Source organism: Serpula lacrymans (genome assembly GCF_000218685.1).
Source record: "Serpula lacrymans var. lacrymans S7.9 unplaced genomic scaffold SERLAscaffold_6, whole genome shotgun sequence".
NCBI lineage: Eukaryota > Fungi > Basidiomycota > Agaricomycetes > Boletales > Serpulaceae > Serpula > Serpula lacrymans.
In genome coordinates this window covers 1816668-1835363 of record NW_006763295.1, presented here as the reverse complement: position 1 = coordinate 1835363, position 18696 = coordinate 1816668, and the positions used below count along the sequence as shown (strand labels likewise).

The window sequence follows — 18696 nt, the reverse complement described above, 5'->3', positions numbered from 1 at the left end:
TGTACGACTTCAAAGTTTGATCAGCAGGTGAGAAAATATACTAATAATAGGTATTGTCATGCATGTTCATGAACCTTATCTTCATGATGAGGTACAATCCTGACTAAAGCATCTATTAATATATCCAAGCACTGATGTGGCTTGGAGCTGGTTAGCGAGATTTCTACTACCAGTCCTTAACCATTGTTCTGGCTGGCTGGGAGTACTACCCAGTCTCTGATTTGTGATATGAAGTGGTATTGATGGTTAAAAAAACCCGTTAAAGCAATAAAGAGAAGAATGGAAAAGGCCTCCAGCCCTAAAGCTAGAAGTGTAACAGGAAAAGCATCGGAGAACCAATACATTGGAGTGAAGAGTAAGAAAGAATAGGAAAAAGATAATGGTCCTTACAGATACAACTCTCTCATGCAGTGGAGGTGGTCACATGAACTGTGCCCCATGACATCATCAGCCACCACTTTTATCAACTGTATAGTACACATGTACAAATAGTCGGTAGTTGTGTAAATACCCCAATATATCAAGGAGACTCCTCAGCTAGTCCTCCTGTTGAATACCATTAACTAACTCGGTCCTAAACCTAAAAAAGTTTATCCACTCTCTCACTACACCCCTCTTTGCTTGTTATCACTGTGCGCCAGAGAATAAAAACTTTGGTTGTAACAGCATGAGATTCAACTTATAATTTGTACAGTAGGTACAGAGTCTTAGGTCCTTGACACACAGAACATTTTCCCTGCCGCTTGAGGGGAAGTGATGCCTGTTACAATTGACGTACCAGTACCTACTTACACTTCACCTTTTCCGTACTTTTATTTTTATTTTTCCAAGTCACATGACCAATCATGTGATCATTTACTTTACTTTACATTTTCGGACTTTTCATAGTCACATGACCAGTCATGTGACATAACACCTGTTACGATAACACAATTTTCAGACCTTCCCTTTACTTTTATTTCTCCGCTTTAACCTTGTACTTTAGCTTTCACACATGGTGCCATGCAGCACTTCCCCTTTTGTCCAAACTCCTCTTTCTCGCGCCGCATTGCCTTTCTTCTTATAGACACAACTCTCTCACACAGTGGAGCTGGCCATGCGGGCTAGGCCCCATGACATCATCAGCCACTGTCGCTATCAACTGTATAGTACACATGTACAAATAACCCTGTAGTAGTATATATACCCCAATAGATCCAGGAGACTCCTCAACGAGTCCTCCTGTTGTATACCAACTAACTAGGTAATCAAGTTGCTCTCACCTTTACTTTCCATTTGGTACTTTTGGCATTTTGGCATTTTGGCAAATTTTTGTGTTGCCACTGGCTACCCTTTTTCCTTTACTCAGCCCCACCATGGGCCCTTTACTGTCTTTTTTATTCTCACCAGACGGTCATTTTTGGCTCCCTATTCTAATCCACTTCTTTGTCACCTCCACCCTCCTCCTACTCGTCTTTCTTGCTCCTCCGCCACACTTGATGTCACCGCTCTCCATCCGCTTCCATTGTTGATCTGTCAACCACCACATGCCACTGCTAATATTAGCAAAGCCCCGGCAGCTGGTCCATCTTCATGATGTCAATCTTCCATTGTATGCTATCAAATCATCAGCCGCTCATCTCGCCTGGTTGAAATGTGGGTAAGTAGTTTTTGAGTTGGAAAAGGTCCACCCTCTTGTGTTGCCCATGTACATTGCTGTCCCATTCACTTGGGTACATTTATCCTTCATCCATTGCCTTCACTACAGCTACACTTACCACATGCTGCCTGGGACACATTTGTTCCAGATTGGAACTACTCCTCTCCCTCCCTTGTTTGACCAGGTGGTCCATTACAACCAGATCATTAGTAAGGCCATGAAACCATCAGATTTGGACTAGGTGGTGGACTAGTGGCTCTGGTTCCTTTTTTTCAGCAGAATATTCATTTACAGTGCAATTGTTTTTGATTTTTGAATCATTTTTATGGACACATATTTCTTTAGAATGCCTGAATGACAATAAAGGAACTTTGTTGATACTGATATTGTTTTGCCTTGCCCTTTTTTTACATGACATCATGATTTTCTTGCTCTCTTTCTGCTATTGGACTTTATTTTATGACTGTACAAACCTGTGACATTACTTACACAGCATTCATTGTTCTATCCCTTATTTTTCCTTATTTTGACAATCTTATCCTGTACTACCTGCACAGAATATGTCAGCATACATTGCTTCCTTCATGTTCTTTCTCATTCTTTTTGCACAGCTATACTGTGCATAGCCTACCTTTCTTTTACTATATAAACCCCTGTATTTTACCTTGTAAAAAAACAACAAGAACTCCAATCCAGACTTCTTCTCTAATCTCAAGTTCACTACTCACTGCTACTTGTGATCCAGTGTGGTCACAACACTTCCCACTGCTACTACTATTCACTGCTGTCATTGTCACTCGTCACTTTTGAAAGTCATTGTCATCCCTTTCAATTAGAGTCCTTCTGAGCACTACAGTCTGTGCATCAGGAGCCTGCTATCACTGGGAATCTTGTCACCTTGTCATTCTCAAACCTACTTTGAGCTACAATTAGCAAGGTAGTGCTTGTCCATACTCATTATAAAGCCCCTATCTTTATCTTCCAACTATCCCTCCTCCTCAAAACCCACACCCATACATCTCTGGGTTTTACTTTGAAGAATTGTCATACATACCACCCCACGAACAACCAGATCACCCACTATTCTAGGAGGCAAAGCCCATACACAAGTTCCGTGGAATCTGTGAGGATTGTGTGTTAGTTTGTTTTTGTGTGTGGTTTTCTAACAGCAGTTCTTATCATCGACAGTGGCAGACCAGGTCTAAAACCAATGTTGATAGCTGATTGTTCCTGGACCTGTAGGTTCCAGGTTTCCATATTGATATTGATGCTGTATTTTTCAGCAGACCTTTTAGTTTGACTGTACGCTTTCACGTAATTCCTGGACCCAACGGTCCAGGTTTTCATTTTGATAATGAAATCAGTAATTGTCCCGGAGCTTTTAGTCCTTGACTGTACATGATGACATAAACACAAGCATGTTACATTGGCGCACATGCCTTGAACTATTCAGTTCTTCTGAGCCTACTCAAATGCTGTACTGAAAAGTTGATTATGGGTTGGGTCCAGGTCTGCCCCGGAGGGCCATGCTATACTGCAATGTGCCACATAAAAGTTGCTTGAAAAAGTTTTCAAAGGCATGTGAGGTGACGGTCGGGTCCAGGTCTGCCCTGGAGGGCGATGTCGTTAACCGTCAGTTCGGATGGGGGGGGCTATTCAGACATTTCTAAAAACATATGTTTCACTGTCATTTTTCCTCAACAACTCAACCCATAGCAGTTCTATATATATTACCACTTACTCCAACTTTCCTAGCACAGAATCCAGAATTATGAATTATTGAGTGAGTTCCTTCCATGTGCGTGACTTTCGAGAAAGTAACGCTATACTAAGGTACTGCAATCTCAGCTTCGAAAAGTTCAGGTGCACCACACTCAAGATCATGTTCAACCACTGATAGTGCCGAGCGGAGCTCCAAATGGCTTGTGTGACCTCTGTGACGTCCGAATAGCCCCCCCCATCCGAACTGACGGTAACTTAACGACAGTATACGGTACCAGGAATATTAGGAATTTCACACGGGGGTGTATACACCTGACTGACCTAGCTTGACTCATCGGAAATTTCCTGCTTGCGTACCCTGAGCAGGAATCAACTATTTTCGTGATGTCCCTCATGACAGACTTGTACTGATTTTGTTAGTAAGTACGCTATTAAACTGCATCGCTAGACTGGTGCTACAAGGTGACGATACGAATGAGGGGCAAGTCACGACAGCGCTCTTCGAGTCCGCACCATACTCGCATCTCATCGGCATCTTCGCCCTGCCTTCATGGTGAAGGTGGCGATGAGATGACGGTTTTTTCGGAAGGCGAGATATAGCCATGGCGTGATGGGCTCAAGTTGTGTCGACGACGGAAAGAAGTGTGGGGATGACAGTGCAATGATAAGCTGCCTCTTTTTGTGATCACCTCGAGTGATGCAGATGTTCATCAACCCACCCCCTTGCGCTGTCACCCATCACTCTCTCTGGGCTGATGATGATTTTTTTAAAAGAATGGCTGACGCATGATTATTATTTAGGGAGGATTGCAGAATGGGGCTGACAGTGATTCATGATGTATACGGAAGAGAGTCTTTTTGGCATGGGGATCAAAATTGATTCTATCAATCGCCAGAGACTCTGATCCGCATAGCGCTGATGTTCTGATGCTTTAGCTGTGGTATTGGTGGTGGGTGATCGAGGGTCTACATGAGCCCAAACAGAGAATTCGCTGCGGTTTGTCAAAGGTTTGTGGGTCAAGCTATGCATGTAATGGTACGACTGGGATATGTGAAGCAGCCAATTGATGAATGGGTATGTACATCCAAAATATTGGACAGTGAAAAGATTGAGAGATAATTTTTAGGGAGTGCAAGAGTGCGATTGTAACCTGGGACGTCGCGGGAGAGGAAGCCCTGGACGGTCGTGCGTATGTAGTTTGATGGATGACATCTGAAGAGAAGAAGCAGACTAAGGGACGACAGAATTTGAATTTCTGTGGACGTGACAGATCATCGTGTGCAGAAGAGGTGTGTGCAAAAAGAAATGGGTTAAGGATTGACTTATGAGTGGCATTTAGTGAAAGAAGAAATGCCAATCTCGCAAATGGCATTGGGTTGGTTCTTGAAACGCATCAAAGGTTGGGTGAGCTCCGTGGTTCTCGCGGTGGAGGGAAGACTCCCGCGAGAGGAGAGAAGAGTGTGGCGAGAGTGAGTAACTTTGACAGTGGAGGGAGTGTATGTCTGTGGCGCTGGATCCGATGTCGTCGCTTATCTCGTCATCGCGATCGACGTGCTGATTGGTTGTCCAGAGTCTTCGATGCAAGCGTTCGACCGAATGAGGCGAGTCTACTTCCTGATTGAGCCAACGACGACACCTTCCTAACGCGGACTGGACCTCTCCTCCTCCCTCCCTTCCTCTTTCTCTTTCTTCTCTCACTCTGACCACACTCGATAACTCTCCAGCACGCTCTTTATGTACCCAGAATAAATATTACACACCGACATCCAATCTTTCGTTATTGATGTCTCCTTCGCTCTTTACCCTCCCTTCCTCTCTCCTCCTCCTCCTCCCCATCCTCGCCCTCTCTCTCCTCGCCCTCTCCCTCGCACCCACAAACAGCACCCGCGTAGCCCGCTCCTCGCTCCTCCCCTCCTACGCGTTCATCGCGTCTCTCGGTCTCTTCGCTGCTCTCGCTGGTGCCTTTGGTGTAGCTGCAACGCAGCTTGGCCCCCCTGATACCTTCTACCTTTGTGCTCTCGTGTTCAGAGTCGTGCTGGAATGTCTGCGTGAGTACTGCATTTTCGTTCTTTCTTGCGTCGTACATAGATATATGCGCATTACATACCTACATATCTTACCCACCTGCTTCCCCTCTCCCGTCCCATTCACCCCATGCGTTCTTCCATACTTTCTTCCCTTTTTCACTTCGTTATATACAAATTCTCTTTTCCCAGTCACTGTAACTACCATACTGACTTTTCCTCATCCCCCCATTCCTCAAGTCGGTGCCTCTGCAATATATACCCTCTCCCTCTCCTTCCTTCCTCCCCTCTCTACTAGAAACAACAGCCTTCTTTTGGGCACATTATCTCTTTTTCTATTATGCGGTATGTCTCAATCCTCCTTTATCCTAATCCCTCCTCACTGGCTTCACAGACACCCTCTCCGCTCTTATTGCCCCATTCCTTCCCTCCTCCTCCCAACAAATCCCTGCCCTCCTCGCTTCCACCTTCCAGCTTATCCTCAACGTTGCCCTCTTACTCCTCCCCATCCTAATCATCGCTTTCCCATTCGGTACCCCCACATTAACTTCATCATCCCAAGACGGTGCAAGCACCCGCTATCTCTTCCCAAAATATCGCGAGGAGACTGTCATTGCCACTAGCACTACCTCCCAAGTCTCCCCCACTCATCCATGGCCCGAACCAGACATCGAAGCAGGCCAACGTCCCGAGTTCAAGCCAGCGTCCAAATATTCGTCGCCTCATTCGCCTACACTATGCACTTGGCCGTTTCCCGGTACTCTTGGACATGACCGTGCTCATGGCTTTGGATCCACTCAACCGGTAAAAGGTGTTTGTGAGATCGACACCAAGAACCCCGTTATGGCTAGCATGCCGCGGATAAGGACTGATTTGAAGGCGGACGTGACCAGTAGACGAGGGAAAGCCTCTATTCCCATGTCGATATCCTTTGTCCTTGCCCAGATCTTTGCGCTCGCAGTCACTGCAATGAGTTTGGGGAACGTTGTTCTCTCTGGTGGTGATGTTGGTATGGGAGGGACGGAGACGGGAATTGAGGTCAACCTGGATATCGCGCGTGGCGTCTTTTTGGCCATGTGGGCTGCGGGGATGCTGTTTTCTTTATTCTGTACGTCGTTTTTGCTTTACGGGCTGTAAAATAAGCTAACTGCAGTCGCCTCGTTCTTTTTGTAGTTGTTCATTATCGCTCTGGACCGCCTTTGTCTATTGACGAAGATGATGATTTTCCGAGTCCGACGTCGACGATGTCGACGCTGATGAGTCCGATGACGCCTGGGACGCCGGCTGGTCAGGGCCCAAGTCAGATGCACAGCCCGAATCAAAGCCCAAGTAAAAGCTCGACTATGAGTAGAGACAAAACGCAAAGTCAAGGAGAAATGCGGGGCCCGTGTGAATATCAAAACCAAAGTACGCAAAGTGGGGGTCAAACGCAAGGCCAAGACAAATCGGCGTGGGGTTTTTCATACCCTCGCGTATCTAAGCCGATATCGATGACTTCGCTCCGTTCATCGTTTGGCTTAAATCCACGCTCGCATTCTATGCGGTCGTCATCTACGCGGGGTGCAGATGGACGTTGTGTAAAGGGTGGTAAGGGTAGGCGTGGTGCGAAGGCAGACACCCCGCCCACCTCCGACTCTGACTCTGACTTTTGCTCCCTCCGCGACCCATTCGCCTCTCCGCCCGTTGTGCCAGTTGTGTCCGTCGCGTCATGTACACCCCCGCCGAGGGCGAGGAGAACAGCGCCCGAGTTGGAGTTGGGGGATACTATATATGCTGGTGCCGGGTGGGCTGGCTGCGGTGGTGTTGGAGGCGGGGTGGGCGGATGGGTAGGTGGTGTGAAACCGCAGTATAGGTTCGAAGCACCCGGTTCTGCTGCACGAGATAGGAGTAGACATCAACATGGAGGGAGTGGGCAAAGTTTTTCTGGAGGCTTGGGACTGAATTTTGGGATGGGGCTCAAGACGCGGTCGGCTGCTAAGACGCTTATGAGTGCTGGACAGATGCAGATGCCAAGGAGGGTGAGGAAGAAGGCGTCTGGGGCGTTGGGCGGTGGTGGGAGCGGCGGCGGGATCAACCTTAACCTGAAGGGAGGTGCGAAAGGGAGTGGGAGTACGGACGCAAGTGAGGACTTGGAGGTGTTTGATGCGGAAGAGGCGTGGCTGGCGCAGTTGTTATTGAAGACACTGGTGGGGGATGAACAGGCTAGGGTGGAGAAGGAGAAGGAAATGGAGGTGGGGGTTTGAGTGATTGGCCCTTGTGCTTTTTCTTTTCGATAAGGAGGTGAAGGTGGTCGGTTTTCTGGGAAAATGACCCTGTCGTCCTGGAGATGCTCCCCTCCCTCTTATTTACTAATACCTTTTCTCTTTCTCGATTCTTCGACTCGGCTACCGTTTTTCAAGGCTGGGTATTTCGCCCGATCGCTTTTTTTAGTTTCAGCCGTCGAGCGTTTCTTTGATAGGACTCGAAGCTTGAGGCTTGTGGTTGAATCGGTTATTCAAGGTGTGTCCTGCCCTCTTCCCTTCCTCCTTCTTCGACGTCAATTCGAAGGGTTGGAGAGTGGAAATATTCGAGTTGTTTGCTGATATGGTCTTTATTTTGGAACAGTCTAGGGCTGGTCCTGGTGTTCGTTTTAGTACTTCTGTGTTACTTCCTTCCTCGTGGCCATCCTCGTCCTCATCCATATCCACATCCATATCGTCGTCCTTGTATCTTCGGGATGTTGCCCACTCCCCCTCGTAGCCGTTTTCATCCGCATCCGCATCGTCGTCCTTGTCCTTTTTTATGTTCAAGTTCATTTGCGTCCAGTCATCATTCGACGTCTTTGAAACGCGACCTCGTTTGCAACTGCGCCCAATCCTACTCCCTTCGTTTTCTCATTCCTTTGCTCTGCACCTCGAGCCGCCAACTCGTATTTCGACTTGTCAATCACCTTGAATCCGAGTTCTGCTCGAGTCTCCCCTTCCTTCTCTCGGCGTCAGCGTCAGCGTCTGAATTGTCTCCTAAAAAGGCTGTTCAACAAGACTTTTAAAACCCTCGCTGCACTAAGTATTATATTCCCAAATCGCGCCCTCACTCCTTTCGCTCTGTCTCCAGTTCCAAAGATTCGCTTTTACCCCAAAATCGCCCCCGTCAGTGGGAACGTGTAGTTCCAATGTGATTGTTTACTTTTTGCCCAGAAGTGTGGCTAGTGGTAGTACTGTATCCAAAGTTTTGGTGTGTAGGATAGCTAGTAGTGGCTTTGGCGATGGTCGACGGTGTTTGTTTTTTACATGAACGTGTAGCAAGTGTGGTGGTTTGCGAAAATCGTGTTGTTTTATACTGTAGTTGCACTATTAAATGTTAGAAGTTTCGTGTTTTGTTGTTTTGTGAGAGAATATGAGTATGAGTCTGGATCGATGTGAACGTTGTGGACGTTGTAGACTGTGTTGATGTAAATCAGACTTGATGACGATAAACGACTGGCAGCTTAATGGCGTGGTGTTGACTTGGCTGCTTCACCTTGCGTGTTTTACAAGCAGATAAATTGGGCCCTCAATGAAGTTTACAGTGACAGTGGCAGTTACATGAAAACACAAGAACAAGAAAGAAAAGACAAAGAAGAACTTGACACACATATAATCCAAAAAGAAAACCATACACGCATTTTTTAGACTTCATCCCTTGTCATGACACTGGCATCTTTATCTTTGCTCTATACCCTCTCGAGTTTGTTACTAGCCTTCATCACCGTGTTCGCGTTCAAGAGTGAACTGTGGTTTAGCACGTATGTGAGAGGCGGAAAGGAAAGAAGGGAGATCATGCCGGTGATGGGCGACGCACGTTATGGATGAAAGTTGAGGAAAGGCCAGGGGGTATGCCATGCGCTTTTTTTTTTTTTTCCTCTTCTAGTATTTCGTGCCGTAGATGCCTTCCTCTTTGGCTTTGATTTCTGCTCACAAAAAAAGGAGGGGAGAGGCGTATCAGCATTAGCATCGTGTTTATTGCGGATGGGTGAGGATGAGCATGAGGGGAGGGAACGTACGAAGGGCGAGGTGTTTAGAGTGGAATCTGCATAACGCGAGGTTGCCTGCCAAATATTGGGGAGGAGAGGCGAGAACGAACGTCGCAGATTAGATTATTATCCACTATAGGGAAAACACAAAACACAAAGCACGCACCCATCATGCACCAGATCCCTTCAAGCCCAGCACCCACCTCGCGCCATGTAGACTGCAGCTCGCCCTCTGCGTCGAGGCCCCAGATCGGGTTCAGCTTCTCACCGAGCTCGTCGCCGAGGATTTGGCGGTAGGCGGAGCGGGCGTCGGAGTATCTGTGTGTGGGATGTGAGTGGTGGTGGTGGAGGTGGTGATTCAGTTTGGGTTGGGTTAGGGATAAAACACGTACCCAGTCGCGAAGATGACCACATCTGCATCGATCGTGGAGCCGTCCTCGAATTCGAGGCCAGACGGGGTGAATCGCGACATGGGACTGTCGGCTTTGAGTTTGATCTTGCCGTCAGCGATGAGTTGCGAGGCGCCGACATCTGTGTCGGTGTGAGGGAGGGGGTAAGTCGCCACTTGGCCGTGCAGAGAGGAGGGACTTACCGAGGTAGTACCCTCCAGCCTTGGTCCAGGCCAGGATGAGGCATCCAGAGCCTTCGTCGCCCATGCTGAGCTTGAATCCGCGCGCACGCAGACCGTCCAGCAGTTCTCTGGCAGAAAATAGATTATGTTATATTAGAATTCGTGGCGTCAAATGGCGACAGGTCAGGGTGTAAAGAGCGTACTTGTCTGCTTCGGCGATGTCCCTGGATACGCGCTGGTGCATCAGCTTGAGGAGGTGGTTTGGGTATGACGCGTTGATTCTGTCAGCGATATCTGTGGGTGGACTGCCTTCCCAGAACAAGGCTTACGACAATATATTAGAGGAAGAGAATGAGAGATCGATGAAGGAGGACATACCGAATAGCCTTGGACCTCCTTCTTTCGTAGTCATGATGTACGTAGGACTACGTTGGCACATGGTGATGTCTAGATTTAGACAACGAGGGAGATCAATATACGGCTAGTTGAAACGTAGATACGAGTTTGGCTCACCAATTCCATGTTCGTAGTAATCAGCGCAGATATCATGTGCTGTTCGCGCATAAGCAGATTGTTGAAGGAGTTAAGAAGAACTTGCTTACCAGATGTACATGAACCGACGACTACGACCTTCTTCCCTACGTGATCGAGAGCCTTTCCATGAGAAATTGAATGTAGGACCTGCCCTTTGTACTCGTCCTGCAAGTAGAAGTAGAATGCATCTGATTAACGTCCTTCTCCATGAGCTTGTTAGTAACACGAACCATGCCAGGGTACGTCGGCATACGAGGAATGCTGCCCCCCATTCCCAAGCAGAACACGACATGGTTGACCTCGAATACTCGTTCGCTCCCATCAGCGCGCTTCACATTCACGCGCCATTTGTACTTGGAGGACGAGAGTGGAACGACGGCGGTGACGAGGGATGAAGTCCAGACGTTGAGTTCGAGAGAATGGGCGTAGGATTCGAGCCAATCTGCCAGTTTCAATGCAGGCGTGTATACAGGCCAAGTCGGTGGGAAGCTGGGAAGATGTTCCGCGATTGACGGTAATGTCAAATTTGAATATGGGTAAACACGTACGGGATGTATGGCATATGGTCATACCCTGAAAGTCTAAATGTGTTATCGATGAAACATAGTTGTTAGAGATACCATAACCCACAAACTGGATCGTGAAGACACAAAGCCTCATAACGCTTCCTCCAATTGTCCCCTATCCTCTCGTTCTTCTCTATAACGAGAGCACTCAAACCAAGCGCTTTCAGTCGTGCCGCAATTTCAAGACCACTCTGACCACCACCGAGCACGAGGACCTGAGGCTCCGCATCGGTAAACTCTTTTTCGCGCGCACGTTGCTCAGCCCATTTACCGTGGTTAGGGAGGAAGTTGCGTAGGAATCCGATCTTTTCTGGGAAGCCCTTCAGATCTTCCAAGTTCGTGAGGACCGTGTGTGCTTTCCAAGTGCCGTCTGGCAATGGGACGAGCCTGAATACACCTGAAGCAATGCCTACGTGGGTTTCAAAATCAAAGAGACCCTGGATCCATGCCAAGTCCGGGTAGGGCTGTTCCAAAGCGACGAGATCTTTCCTGAGCTTGAACGACGAGACTTTGAAAGTGGCAAGCTGATCGATAAGGAACTTTTTGATAATGGGAGTGGACTGGAATGTCCGCAAGTTCCATGTGAGTGTGAACATGTCGCGCCAGAATGCGTCGTCTACGAGGAGGTTGATGATGTTATCGACGTTCCCATCTTGCATGTTTGCTGCGAAAGACGCGAACCATTCTTCTGCTACTTTGTTGGCATCGAGGTCTTGAGGAACAACACCCCGGAGTTTGTCTAGTGTTGGGAGAGAAAGCTGGGAGGGCATGGTCACGATGGATGAAGATTGGGGAAGAGGAAGAGGCCACCTTAAATCACTTGCTGTATTGTCATCGGATTGATATGATTCGCACAGAGCGTAAGCTTATTATTCATCGGATACGACTCCCGAATTCGAAATGGGATAGTTAGGTGACAGTTATCACAAATGCACAGGATCTCTCTAACTTGGGTCAGATGCACATTCCTGACTCACCTTATCTAGCCGCTATAACCAATCGTGCCATTGATTGGATGCCGGGTGTCGCAGGTATCAATAGTGGGAGATTCCTTCCTTTCATTGGATCCACCAGTCTGAGGCTCGGTGTATGACTACTGTACAGACATTGTAAGAAAGAAAACAAAAACAAAACATAAACTGTAAAACCAGCTCGAAATATGACTTCGTTCCGCGGAAATGAACATACTCTTCTGCTCATGACATGGTTCTCCAACGTCACTTTATACAATGCTCCAACGGGCATCATCTTCTTCAAGGGAGCTCGTCGCTTCAAGTTTGACACACTACACGTGTTCCGGCGACACTGCGCTATATCTCGTCCCGAAAATACCTTCTTCTTTCGCTTTGATTTCTGATATGGATCATCGGAGGCAGTTAAGAAAAGCAATGACAATCGAGAAGAGGAGGTAGAGAGAACTCACGAAGAGCAAGATGCTTAGAGTGGAATCGACATAGCGCAAGATTACCTTATTGAAAGGGCAACATCAGCATCTCGTGCATTGCTGTTACCTTACTGTGATTCTGAACCCACCCATCATACACCAGATGCCATCGACCCCTACCTCACGCCAAGTCGAATTGAACTCGCCCTCCGCGTCAAGACCCCAAATGGGGTTCAATTTATCACCAATCTCATCCCCAAGAAGCTCACGATACGCCGAACGCGCGTCTGACCACCTATGAACAAGATTGTGAATGGGTAGAAGATATGACCACGACAAAGTGATAACTTCCACCTGGGAAATTTTGGCTTACCCAGTCGCAAAGATTACAACATCCGCGTCAAGAGTGGACCCGTCTTCAAATTCAAGCCCTGATGGCGTGAATTTGGCCATCGGACTATCGGATTTTAGCTTGATTTTCCCGTCGACGATCAATTGTGAGGCGCCAACATCTGACCAAAATAGAAAATTGGCCAATGAGTAAGTAAATTCTGTGATATCGGACAACACGAACCGAGATAGTACCCTCCCGCCTTCTCCCATGCGAGTAACAGGAAACCAGAGTCATCGGCACCGAAACTGAGCTTGAACCCGCGTTTTCGAAGACCATCTAGAAGTACTCTGCAAGAAAAGAAAGATTTAGTGCCAACACACCATAGCGGAAAGGAATGTGTCGAACTTATCGGCTTCAGCGATGTTCTTCGTTAATCGAACATGCATGAGCTTGAGTAGGTGGTTGGGATAAGACGCATTTATCCTATCAGCGATATCGGTAGGTGGCCCGCCATCCCAGAACAGTGCTGTGGTAAAAGGAGAAGATCAATCAAAGATATGAATGGTCATTGGCTGTAATCAGACGCATACATAATAGCCTGGGCATTCCCTCCTTCGTAGTCATGATGTAAGTAGGGCCACGCTGGCACATCGTCACATCTAACAGAATTCCATCAATATCTTAATGCTGTTATAATAATACAACTTAACTCACCAATGTCATGTTCGCAGTAATCAGAACAGATATCGTGTGCTATATTGTCGATTATTCGATAGTGGCTAAGAGTATAACGAAGCGTATGACTTACCAGACGTGCATGATCCAACAACGACAACCTTTTTCCCCTTGTGATCGAGAGCCCTCTTGTGTTGACCTGAGTGGAGGATTTGACCTTTAAACTCGTCCTACGTAGTCTGGATGAGCACGAAGTTGAGATCCTGGAACATGACACGCACCATTCCAGGATAAGTCGGCATACGTGGTACACTGCCTCCAAATCCCATGCAGAAAATGACTTGATTGACGTTTAGCACCCTTTCCTGCCCATCGTGACGCTTCACAGCAACGCGCCACTTGTGCTTAGATCCAGGTTCAAGTCGTGTGACACTAGTAGCAGCGGAAGAAGTCCACACGTTAAGTTCCAGAGAGTGCGCATAGGACTCGAGCCAGTCTGCTAGCTTCAGTGCAGGACTGTACACGGGCCATGTCGAGGGAAAGCTGTATTGGACCGAGTCAGCGAAGAAGTAATTCTGATAAATCTACGAACGTACGGAATATATGGCATATGATCATACCCTGAATGGACAACGAATGAGACGAAAGTGTGTAATGTCAAACAGTATACTCACAAACAGGATCGTGGAGACACAATGCCTCGTACCTCTTCCTCCAATTGTCTCCTACCCTTTCATGTTTCTCTAAGACCAGCGTGCTCACGTCAAGGGCCTTGAGTCGTGCAGCGATTTCAAGACCACTTTGTCCTCCGCCGATTACGACTACTTGGGGGTCGGCATCGGCGAATTCCTTTTCGCGAGCACGTTGATCAGCCCATTTACCATGATTAGGCTGGAAGTTTCGCAAAGATCCAATTTTTTCAGGGAAGCCCTTCAAGTCCTCGAGGTTTGTGAGGACTGTATGCGCTTTCCAAGTGCCATCGGGTAATGGAACAAGCCTGAAAACACCAGATGCGAGGCCTACTTGAGTCTCGAAATCAAAGAAACCCTGAATCCAAGCTAGATCTGGATAAGGCTTCTCCAAGCATACAAGATCTTTTCTGAGCTTGAACGCTGAGACTTTGAAAGCTTTCAGCTGATCAGCAAGGAATTTCTCAATCGCTGGGGTAGATTGGAATGTGCGCATATCCCATGTCAGAGCGAACATATCGCGCCAAAAAGCGTCGTCCACAAAGTCTGCAATGACATCGCTAGGTATCCCTGATACCATGCCATCTGAAAACGCCTTGAACCATTGTTGTGCAACATGCTGAACGTCGAGATCAGGTGGGATGGTGCTACGGAGCCTGTCGAGGGTTGGGAGAGAAAGCTGGGATGCCATGTCAGTGATAGATGGTATCAAAGAAGCATCTCAGGAGAGCCATTAACTGTTATTCTTATCCTGCTGTTGTTCGGAAGAAGAATGAAGCATACGTGCGTGTGGATTTACAGAGGGGCGAATGCGGTAGAAGACGGCCCATCTCTGGTCAGATGAGCGGTATCCCTATTTGGGTTGCTGACAAAGCATAGACCTACTTCTCTACTGCTCAGAACGTTCAAGCTGCTGGACAGTCCTCAAGAGGGATTATCTCCCTTGCAATGACCAATTCGGAGTTCCTCGCACGCTCACACCTCACCTAGAGGATGCGGCGACCAGGCTATCTCTGGTAATGTTGGTATCAGCATCTGAGCATCATGACCAGCTCTCAACTTGGACTGGAATATCCCAGCGGCAGTCCTGCCCACACACTTGAAGCTTGAAAGCTTGGACAGGCCCCCGGCGGTTGAGTCAAGTTGGCCCGGTTCGCTCTTGTATTCAAATCCATTGGGTTTGGAATTAGCACAGTCCGGATCATCAGATACAGCTTCGCGAAGCTCGAGGTTCTGATATTCCTGTAGTTCGTAAGTTTGCATACATTCCCGATCTTTAGTTTAAAAACTCGTGTTGATTTTCCCTTCATTTCTAGTATGCAGTCTCGACAGCCTTGCCTACTATCGTAACAGAGCTCCACAGCAACCAATTCGTCTGGGTTGCAACCTCGTACGGTCTTGCAAGCACAGCCCTCCTTCCTCTCAGTGGTGGCTTAGCTGAAGTATGTATAACGATTGGCCTGCATTCATGTCAGATCATCATTCGTTAACTGTGGTCCTAGATTTTTGGTCGACGCCCCATCGTCCTCGTTTCTCTTGTGTTGTTTGCTTTGGGAAGCGCATTGGGCGGCGCAGCTCAGAGCATGAACATGTTAATCGCAGCACGTAGTAAGGATCATCGATCATCTTCCGCCCACATATTTCTTCTCATATCAACCTATAACAGCTATCCAAGGATCAGGTGCAGGAGGTATATTTACTTTAAGTCAGATTATCCTCTCGGACATGGTTACTCTCAAAGAACGTGGAACGTACAGCGGACTTTTTGGACTGTAAGTTTTCTCCATACAAAGTGTAGACCGACTCTTACAGTATCTTCAGAACATGGGCTTTAGGTGGCGGCATAGGTCCGTTAGTTGGCGGAGCTTTAGCTCAACCCTCTAGATGGCGCTGGCTTTTTTGTACGTATATCTTCTCATCATTTTGATGAGGGTCTTTGATTTGGCTTACAGATCTCAATATACCTATTGCTGGCTTGGCTTTTCTACTTGTGTTACTGTTTCTCAGCCTTCCGACTCCGGTAGGGACCCTGAAGGAAAAGATGGCTCGGATAGACTGGATGTGAGTGCCTTTTATCATCAAAATTTTCATAGCACTGAACACAAACTCAAAAACCAGTGGTAATTTTATTATCATTGGTGCAACATGTGCTTGTGTGATTGGGCTCACATGGGGCGGGGTTGTTTACCCGTGGAACACTGCTCAAGTCCTCGTTCCTATCTGCTTAGGTTTCGCAGGTTTGATCGTGTTCTTCTTGTTTGAGGGCCTCTGGTGCCAGACTCCACTAGTGCGCTCCAGTTCAGACCGCAGTTGATTCATGGGCTAATTCTAGCCCAGGTACCGTGGAATCTGCTCTCAAATCGGACTAATCTAAGCGGGTAACTTCATCCTGCCAGATCCACCCAACGGGTATCGACTTGTTTGCACAAATCTAGGTATATTCAAATATCCTTGGGCGCGTTCATCAACATCAGCATCCTCTGTAAGCTGTAATCATTTATCCAGCATCTTGATCAAGCTCACGTAGTTTTTGCATACTAGATTACATGCCAGTGTATTATCAAGCTTGCAAGGGCGCATCTCCAATTGCATCCGGCGTTGACCTCTTCGGGCTCAGTTTCTCCACCGCGCCCTTCTCCATCTTTGCTGGTCTCAGCGTCAGGGCAACCAAGCGATATCGGCCTCAATTATGGTTTGCGTGGTGTTGCATATTACTCGGCCTAGGGCTACTCACCACTATAGACGAGAACACCGCGCAGGCAAAGTCGATTGGATATCAAGTCATCATCGGGATAGGTGTTGGAATTGTGTTTTCAGGCACATATTTCCCTGTCCTCGCCCCATTGCCTGTAACCTCAAACGCGTATGCGCTGTCCTTCTTTGTGTTTGTCCGTACTCTTACGCAGGTGTGCGCCTTATTCATACTACTGTGTTGGTCAAAGATTGAAACTCATGGCTATCTATTTATTTTTTCTTCTTGCAAGGTCTGGGCTGTGACGATCGAAGGCGCAGTGCTTCAAAACGAACTTCAGAAACGTACTCCCGTCACGCTCTTCCATGGCACGCAATCAGCCCAAAGCACAGATATCGCGTACTCCATCATCCCGCTCATCCCCCAGCTTCCTCCAGCCACGAAGGCAGTCGTACGCCAGGCGTTTGCAGTGTCGCTGGTGTTGCTTTGGAAAGTCCTCATCGTTGTAGCGGGTGTTGGGCTTCTGTCGAGTTTGCTGATGAAAGGCTTACCGCTTCACACGCAGAAAGACGAGAAGTGGGCATTGCAGGAACGCCAGAGTGAACGTGAGGACGGAGAAAATGTCGAGGCGGATAGGGAAGGAGGTCAACTCATATGAATGTTAGGTATGCACTGCGACAATCAGAATTAACACTGTACTGTGAGCGCATGGAATGGGAAATGGCAGGTGTGTGTAGATGAGGCTGTGTACTACTATATGTCCTGATTATAGTCGAAACCTAAAGCGTGGTGGGCAAGGATGATGGCAAGTTAGCTAAGCTTGAAGCTCATATATACAATGAACAACAACATCGAATTCAGTCATCTCTTCAGTTTTCGGTAAAAAAAAAAAGTTTTTTACAAGTATATTGCCATATTTTACAAACATCCTTTCTACAATAGCGTCGTTCGAAGAAGTAAACGCTGAAATATTTTCAGGAGCCTGAAAAAAAGAAAAGTGGATATTTGTAAGCGTCTGAAGCTGAAATAATTACCAGAAAGGGTCGGGTATAGATGAATTCATTTTTTCCAAAGAATTCATGGGGCTAACTCCGCCTGAAATTCCGATGCGTGTTATCGAACTGACCAGACACAGCTATTAGTCTCTTTACGCCCACGCTATGTCTCGCTCTACTCAACCTGCCGACGACTACAACGATGATCTTGATGATATCGACGAATTTGACGAGAATGGGATGCCTGGAGGCCCCCTGACCATTAAGTGGATGTCAGAATGTACAGATCGTCTCCTGGATTGGTTGGAACAAAATGTTCAGAAACGACATCTGCTCTTCTCCAACTCCCAGGAAGATGCCAACAAAGAGAGTAGGAAGAAGGGTCAGGCAAAGTCGAGCAAGGTTACGATACATGGGGAGATAGCTCAGTTTGTATTCAGTGGAGATAGGGATCCAGTCATATGCAGCACTCTCAAAGCCAATCCGGGAAGGTTTGCAAAAGCTGTCGATAACCACATTGCCTCGTACGTTGTCCCTCACATCTATTCAAGTCAGGCCAACTCATAACTTTCTGTTCAGACTCAAGAAAAAATACCGTCAATCTTGTACAACACTGGGTCATACTGGAGCTGGTCTCACTTTTGACCAACTAGAAGGGAACCCCGACTACAAAGGACCAATTGGTGCGTTCCTACGTTAGTTCAGGTCGCCTTTTCCTTTGAGTAGCACAAACCACTGACTATTTGCATTATTTATAGGCGTGATCACTACAAAATTCAAGATCTTCAACGTCTGCATGGCTTTTTGGCGGAAAATCCCAACTATAATCGTCACACCATCGTCAGATCAGACAGGATCACGAGGCGCAGGCATTCGATA

General features: G+C 47.4%; 6 protein-coding genes across 6 annotated transcripts; 4 read left to right on the top strand and 2 right to left on the bottom strand.

Annotated features, from left to right (window-relative positions):
* Positions 1-5145: 5145 nt before the first annotated feature.
* On the top strand, positions 5146-7629 carry SERLADRAFT_407991 (uncharacterized protein; the record flags this gene model as incomplete). The annotated part of the gene is made up of 3 exons (XM_007317769.1): positions 5146-5410; positions 5781-6494; positions 6560-7629. 3 exons carry the CDS (start codon positions 5146-5148, stop codon positions 7627-7629), a joined length of 2049 nt encoding a protein of 682 aa, XP_007317831.1.
* On the top strand, positions 7596-8738 carry SERLADRAFT_466248 (uncharacterized protein; the record flags this gene model as incomplete). Its single annotated transcript, XM_007317768.1, has 3 exons — positions 7596-7885; positions 7991-8253; positions 8285-8738. 2 exons carry the CDS (start codon positions 8103-8105, stop codon positions 8530-8532), a joined length of 399 nt encoding a protein of 132 aa, XP_007317830.1.
* A 154-nt stretch (positions 8739-8892) lies between these two features.
* On the bottom strand, positions 8893-11854 carry SERLADRAFT_361235 (uncharacterized protein; the record flags this gene model as incomplete). Its single annotated transcript, XM_007317767.1, has 12 exons — positions 8893-9135; positions 9206-9452; positions 9544-9695; positions 9770-9908; positions 9970-10076; positions 10152-10272; positions 10327-10395; positions 10462-10500; positions 10551-10647; positions 10713-10971; positions 11031-11055; positions 11113-11854. The coding sequence occupies 11 exons, from the start codon at positions 11816-11818 to the stop codon at positions 9364-9366; spliced, it is 1803 nt and encodes a 600-aa protein (XP_007317829.1).
* A 479-nt stretch (positions 11855-12333) lies between these two features.
* On the bottom strand, positions 12334-14821 carry SERLADRAFT_437430 (uncharacterized protein; the record flags this gene model as incomplete). Its single annotated transcript, XM_007317766.1, has 12 exons — positions 12334-12401; positions 12472-12516; positions 12582-12727; positions 12806-12944; positions 13007-13113; positions 13172-13292; positions 13357-13425; positions 13481-13519; positions 13575-13671; positions 13723-13984; positions 14038-14062; positions 14116-14821. 12 exons carry the CDS (start codon positions 14819-14821, stop codon positions 12334-12336), a joined length of 1824 nt encoding a protein of 607 aa, XP_007317828.1.
* Positions 14822-14902: 81 nt separating this feature from the next.
* On the top strand, positions 14903-17480 carry SERLADRAFT_437429 (uncharacterized protein; the record flags this gene model as incomplete). The annotated part of the gene is made up of 11 exons (XM_007317765.1): positions 14903-14965; positions 15447-15572; positions 15633-15738; positions 15797-15902; positions 15952-16031; positions 16083-16191; positions 16249-16417; positions 16468-16508; positions 16566-16612; positions 16672-17036; positions 17115-17480. The coding sequence occupies 11 exons, from the start codon at positions 14903-14905 to the stop codon at positions 17478-17480; spliced, it is 1578 nt and encodes a 525-aa protein (XP_007317827.1).
* A 502-nt stretch (positions 17481-17982) lies between these two features.
* SERLADRAFT_437428 (uncharacterized protein) lies at positions 17983-18517 on the top strand (the record flags this gene model as incomplete). The annotated part of the gene is made up of 2 exons (XM_007317764.1): positions 17983-18341; positions 18397-18517. 2 exons carry the CDS (start codon positions 17983-17985, stop codon positions 18515-18517), a joined length of 480 nt encoding a protein of 159 aa, XP_007317826.1.
* Positions 18518-18696: the final 179 nt, after the last annotated feature.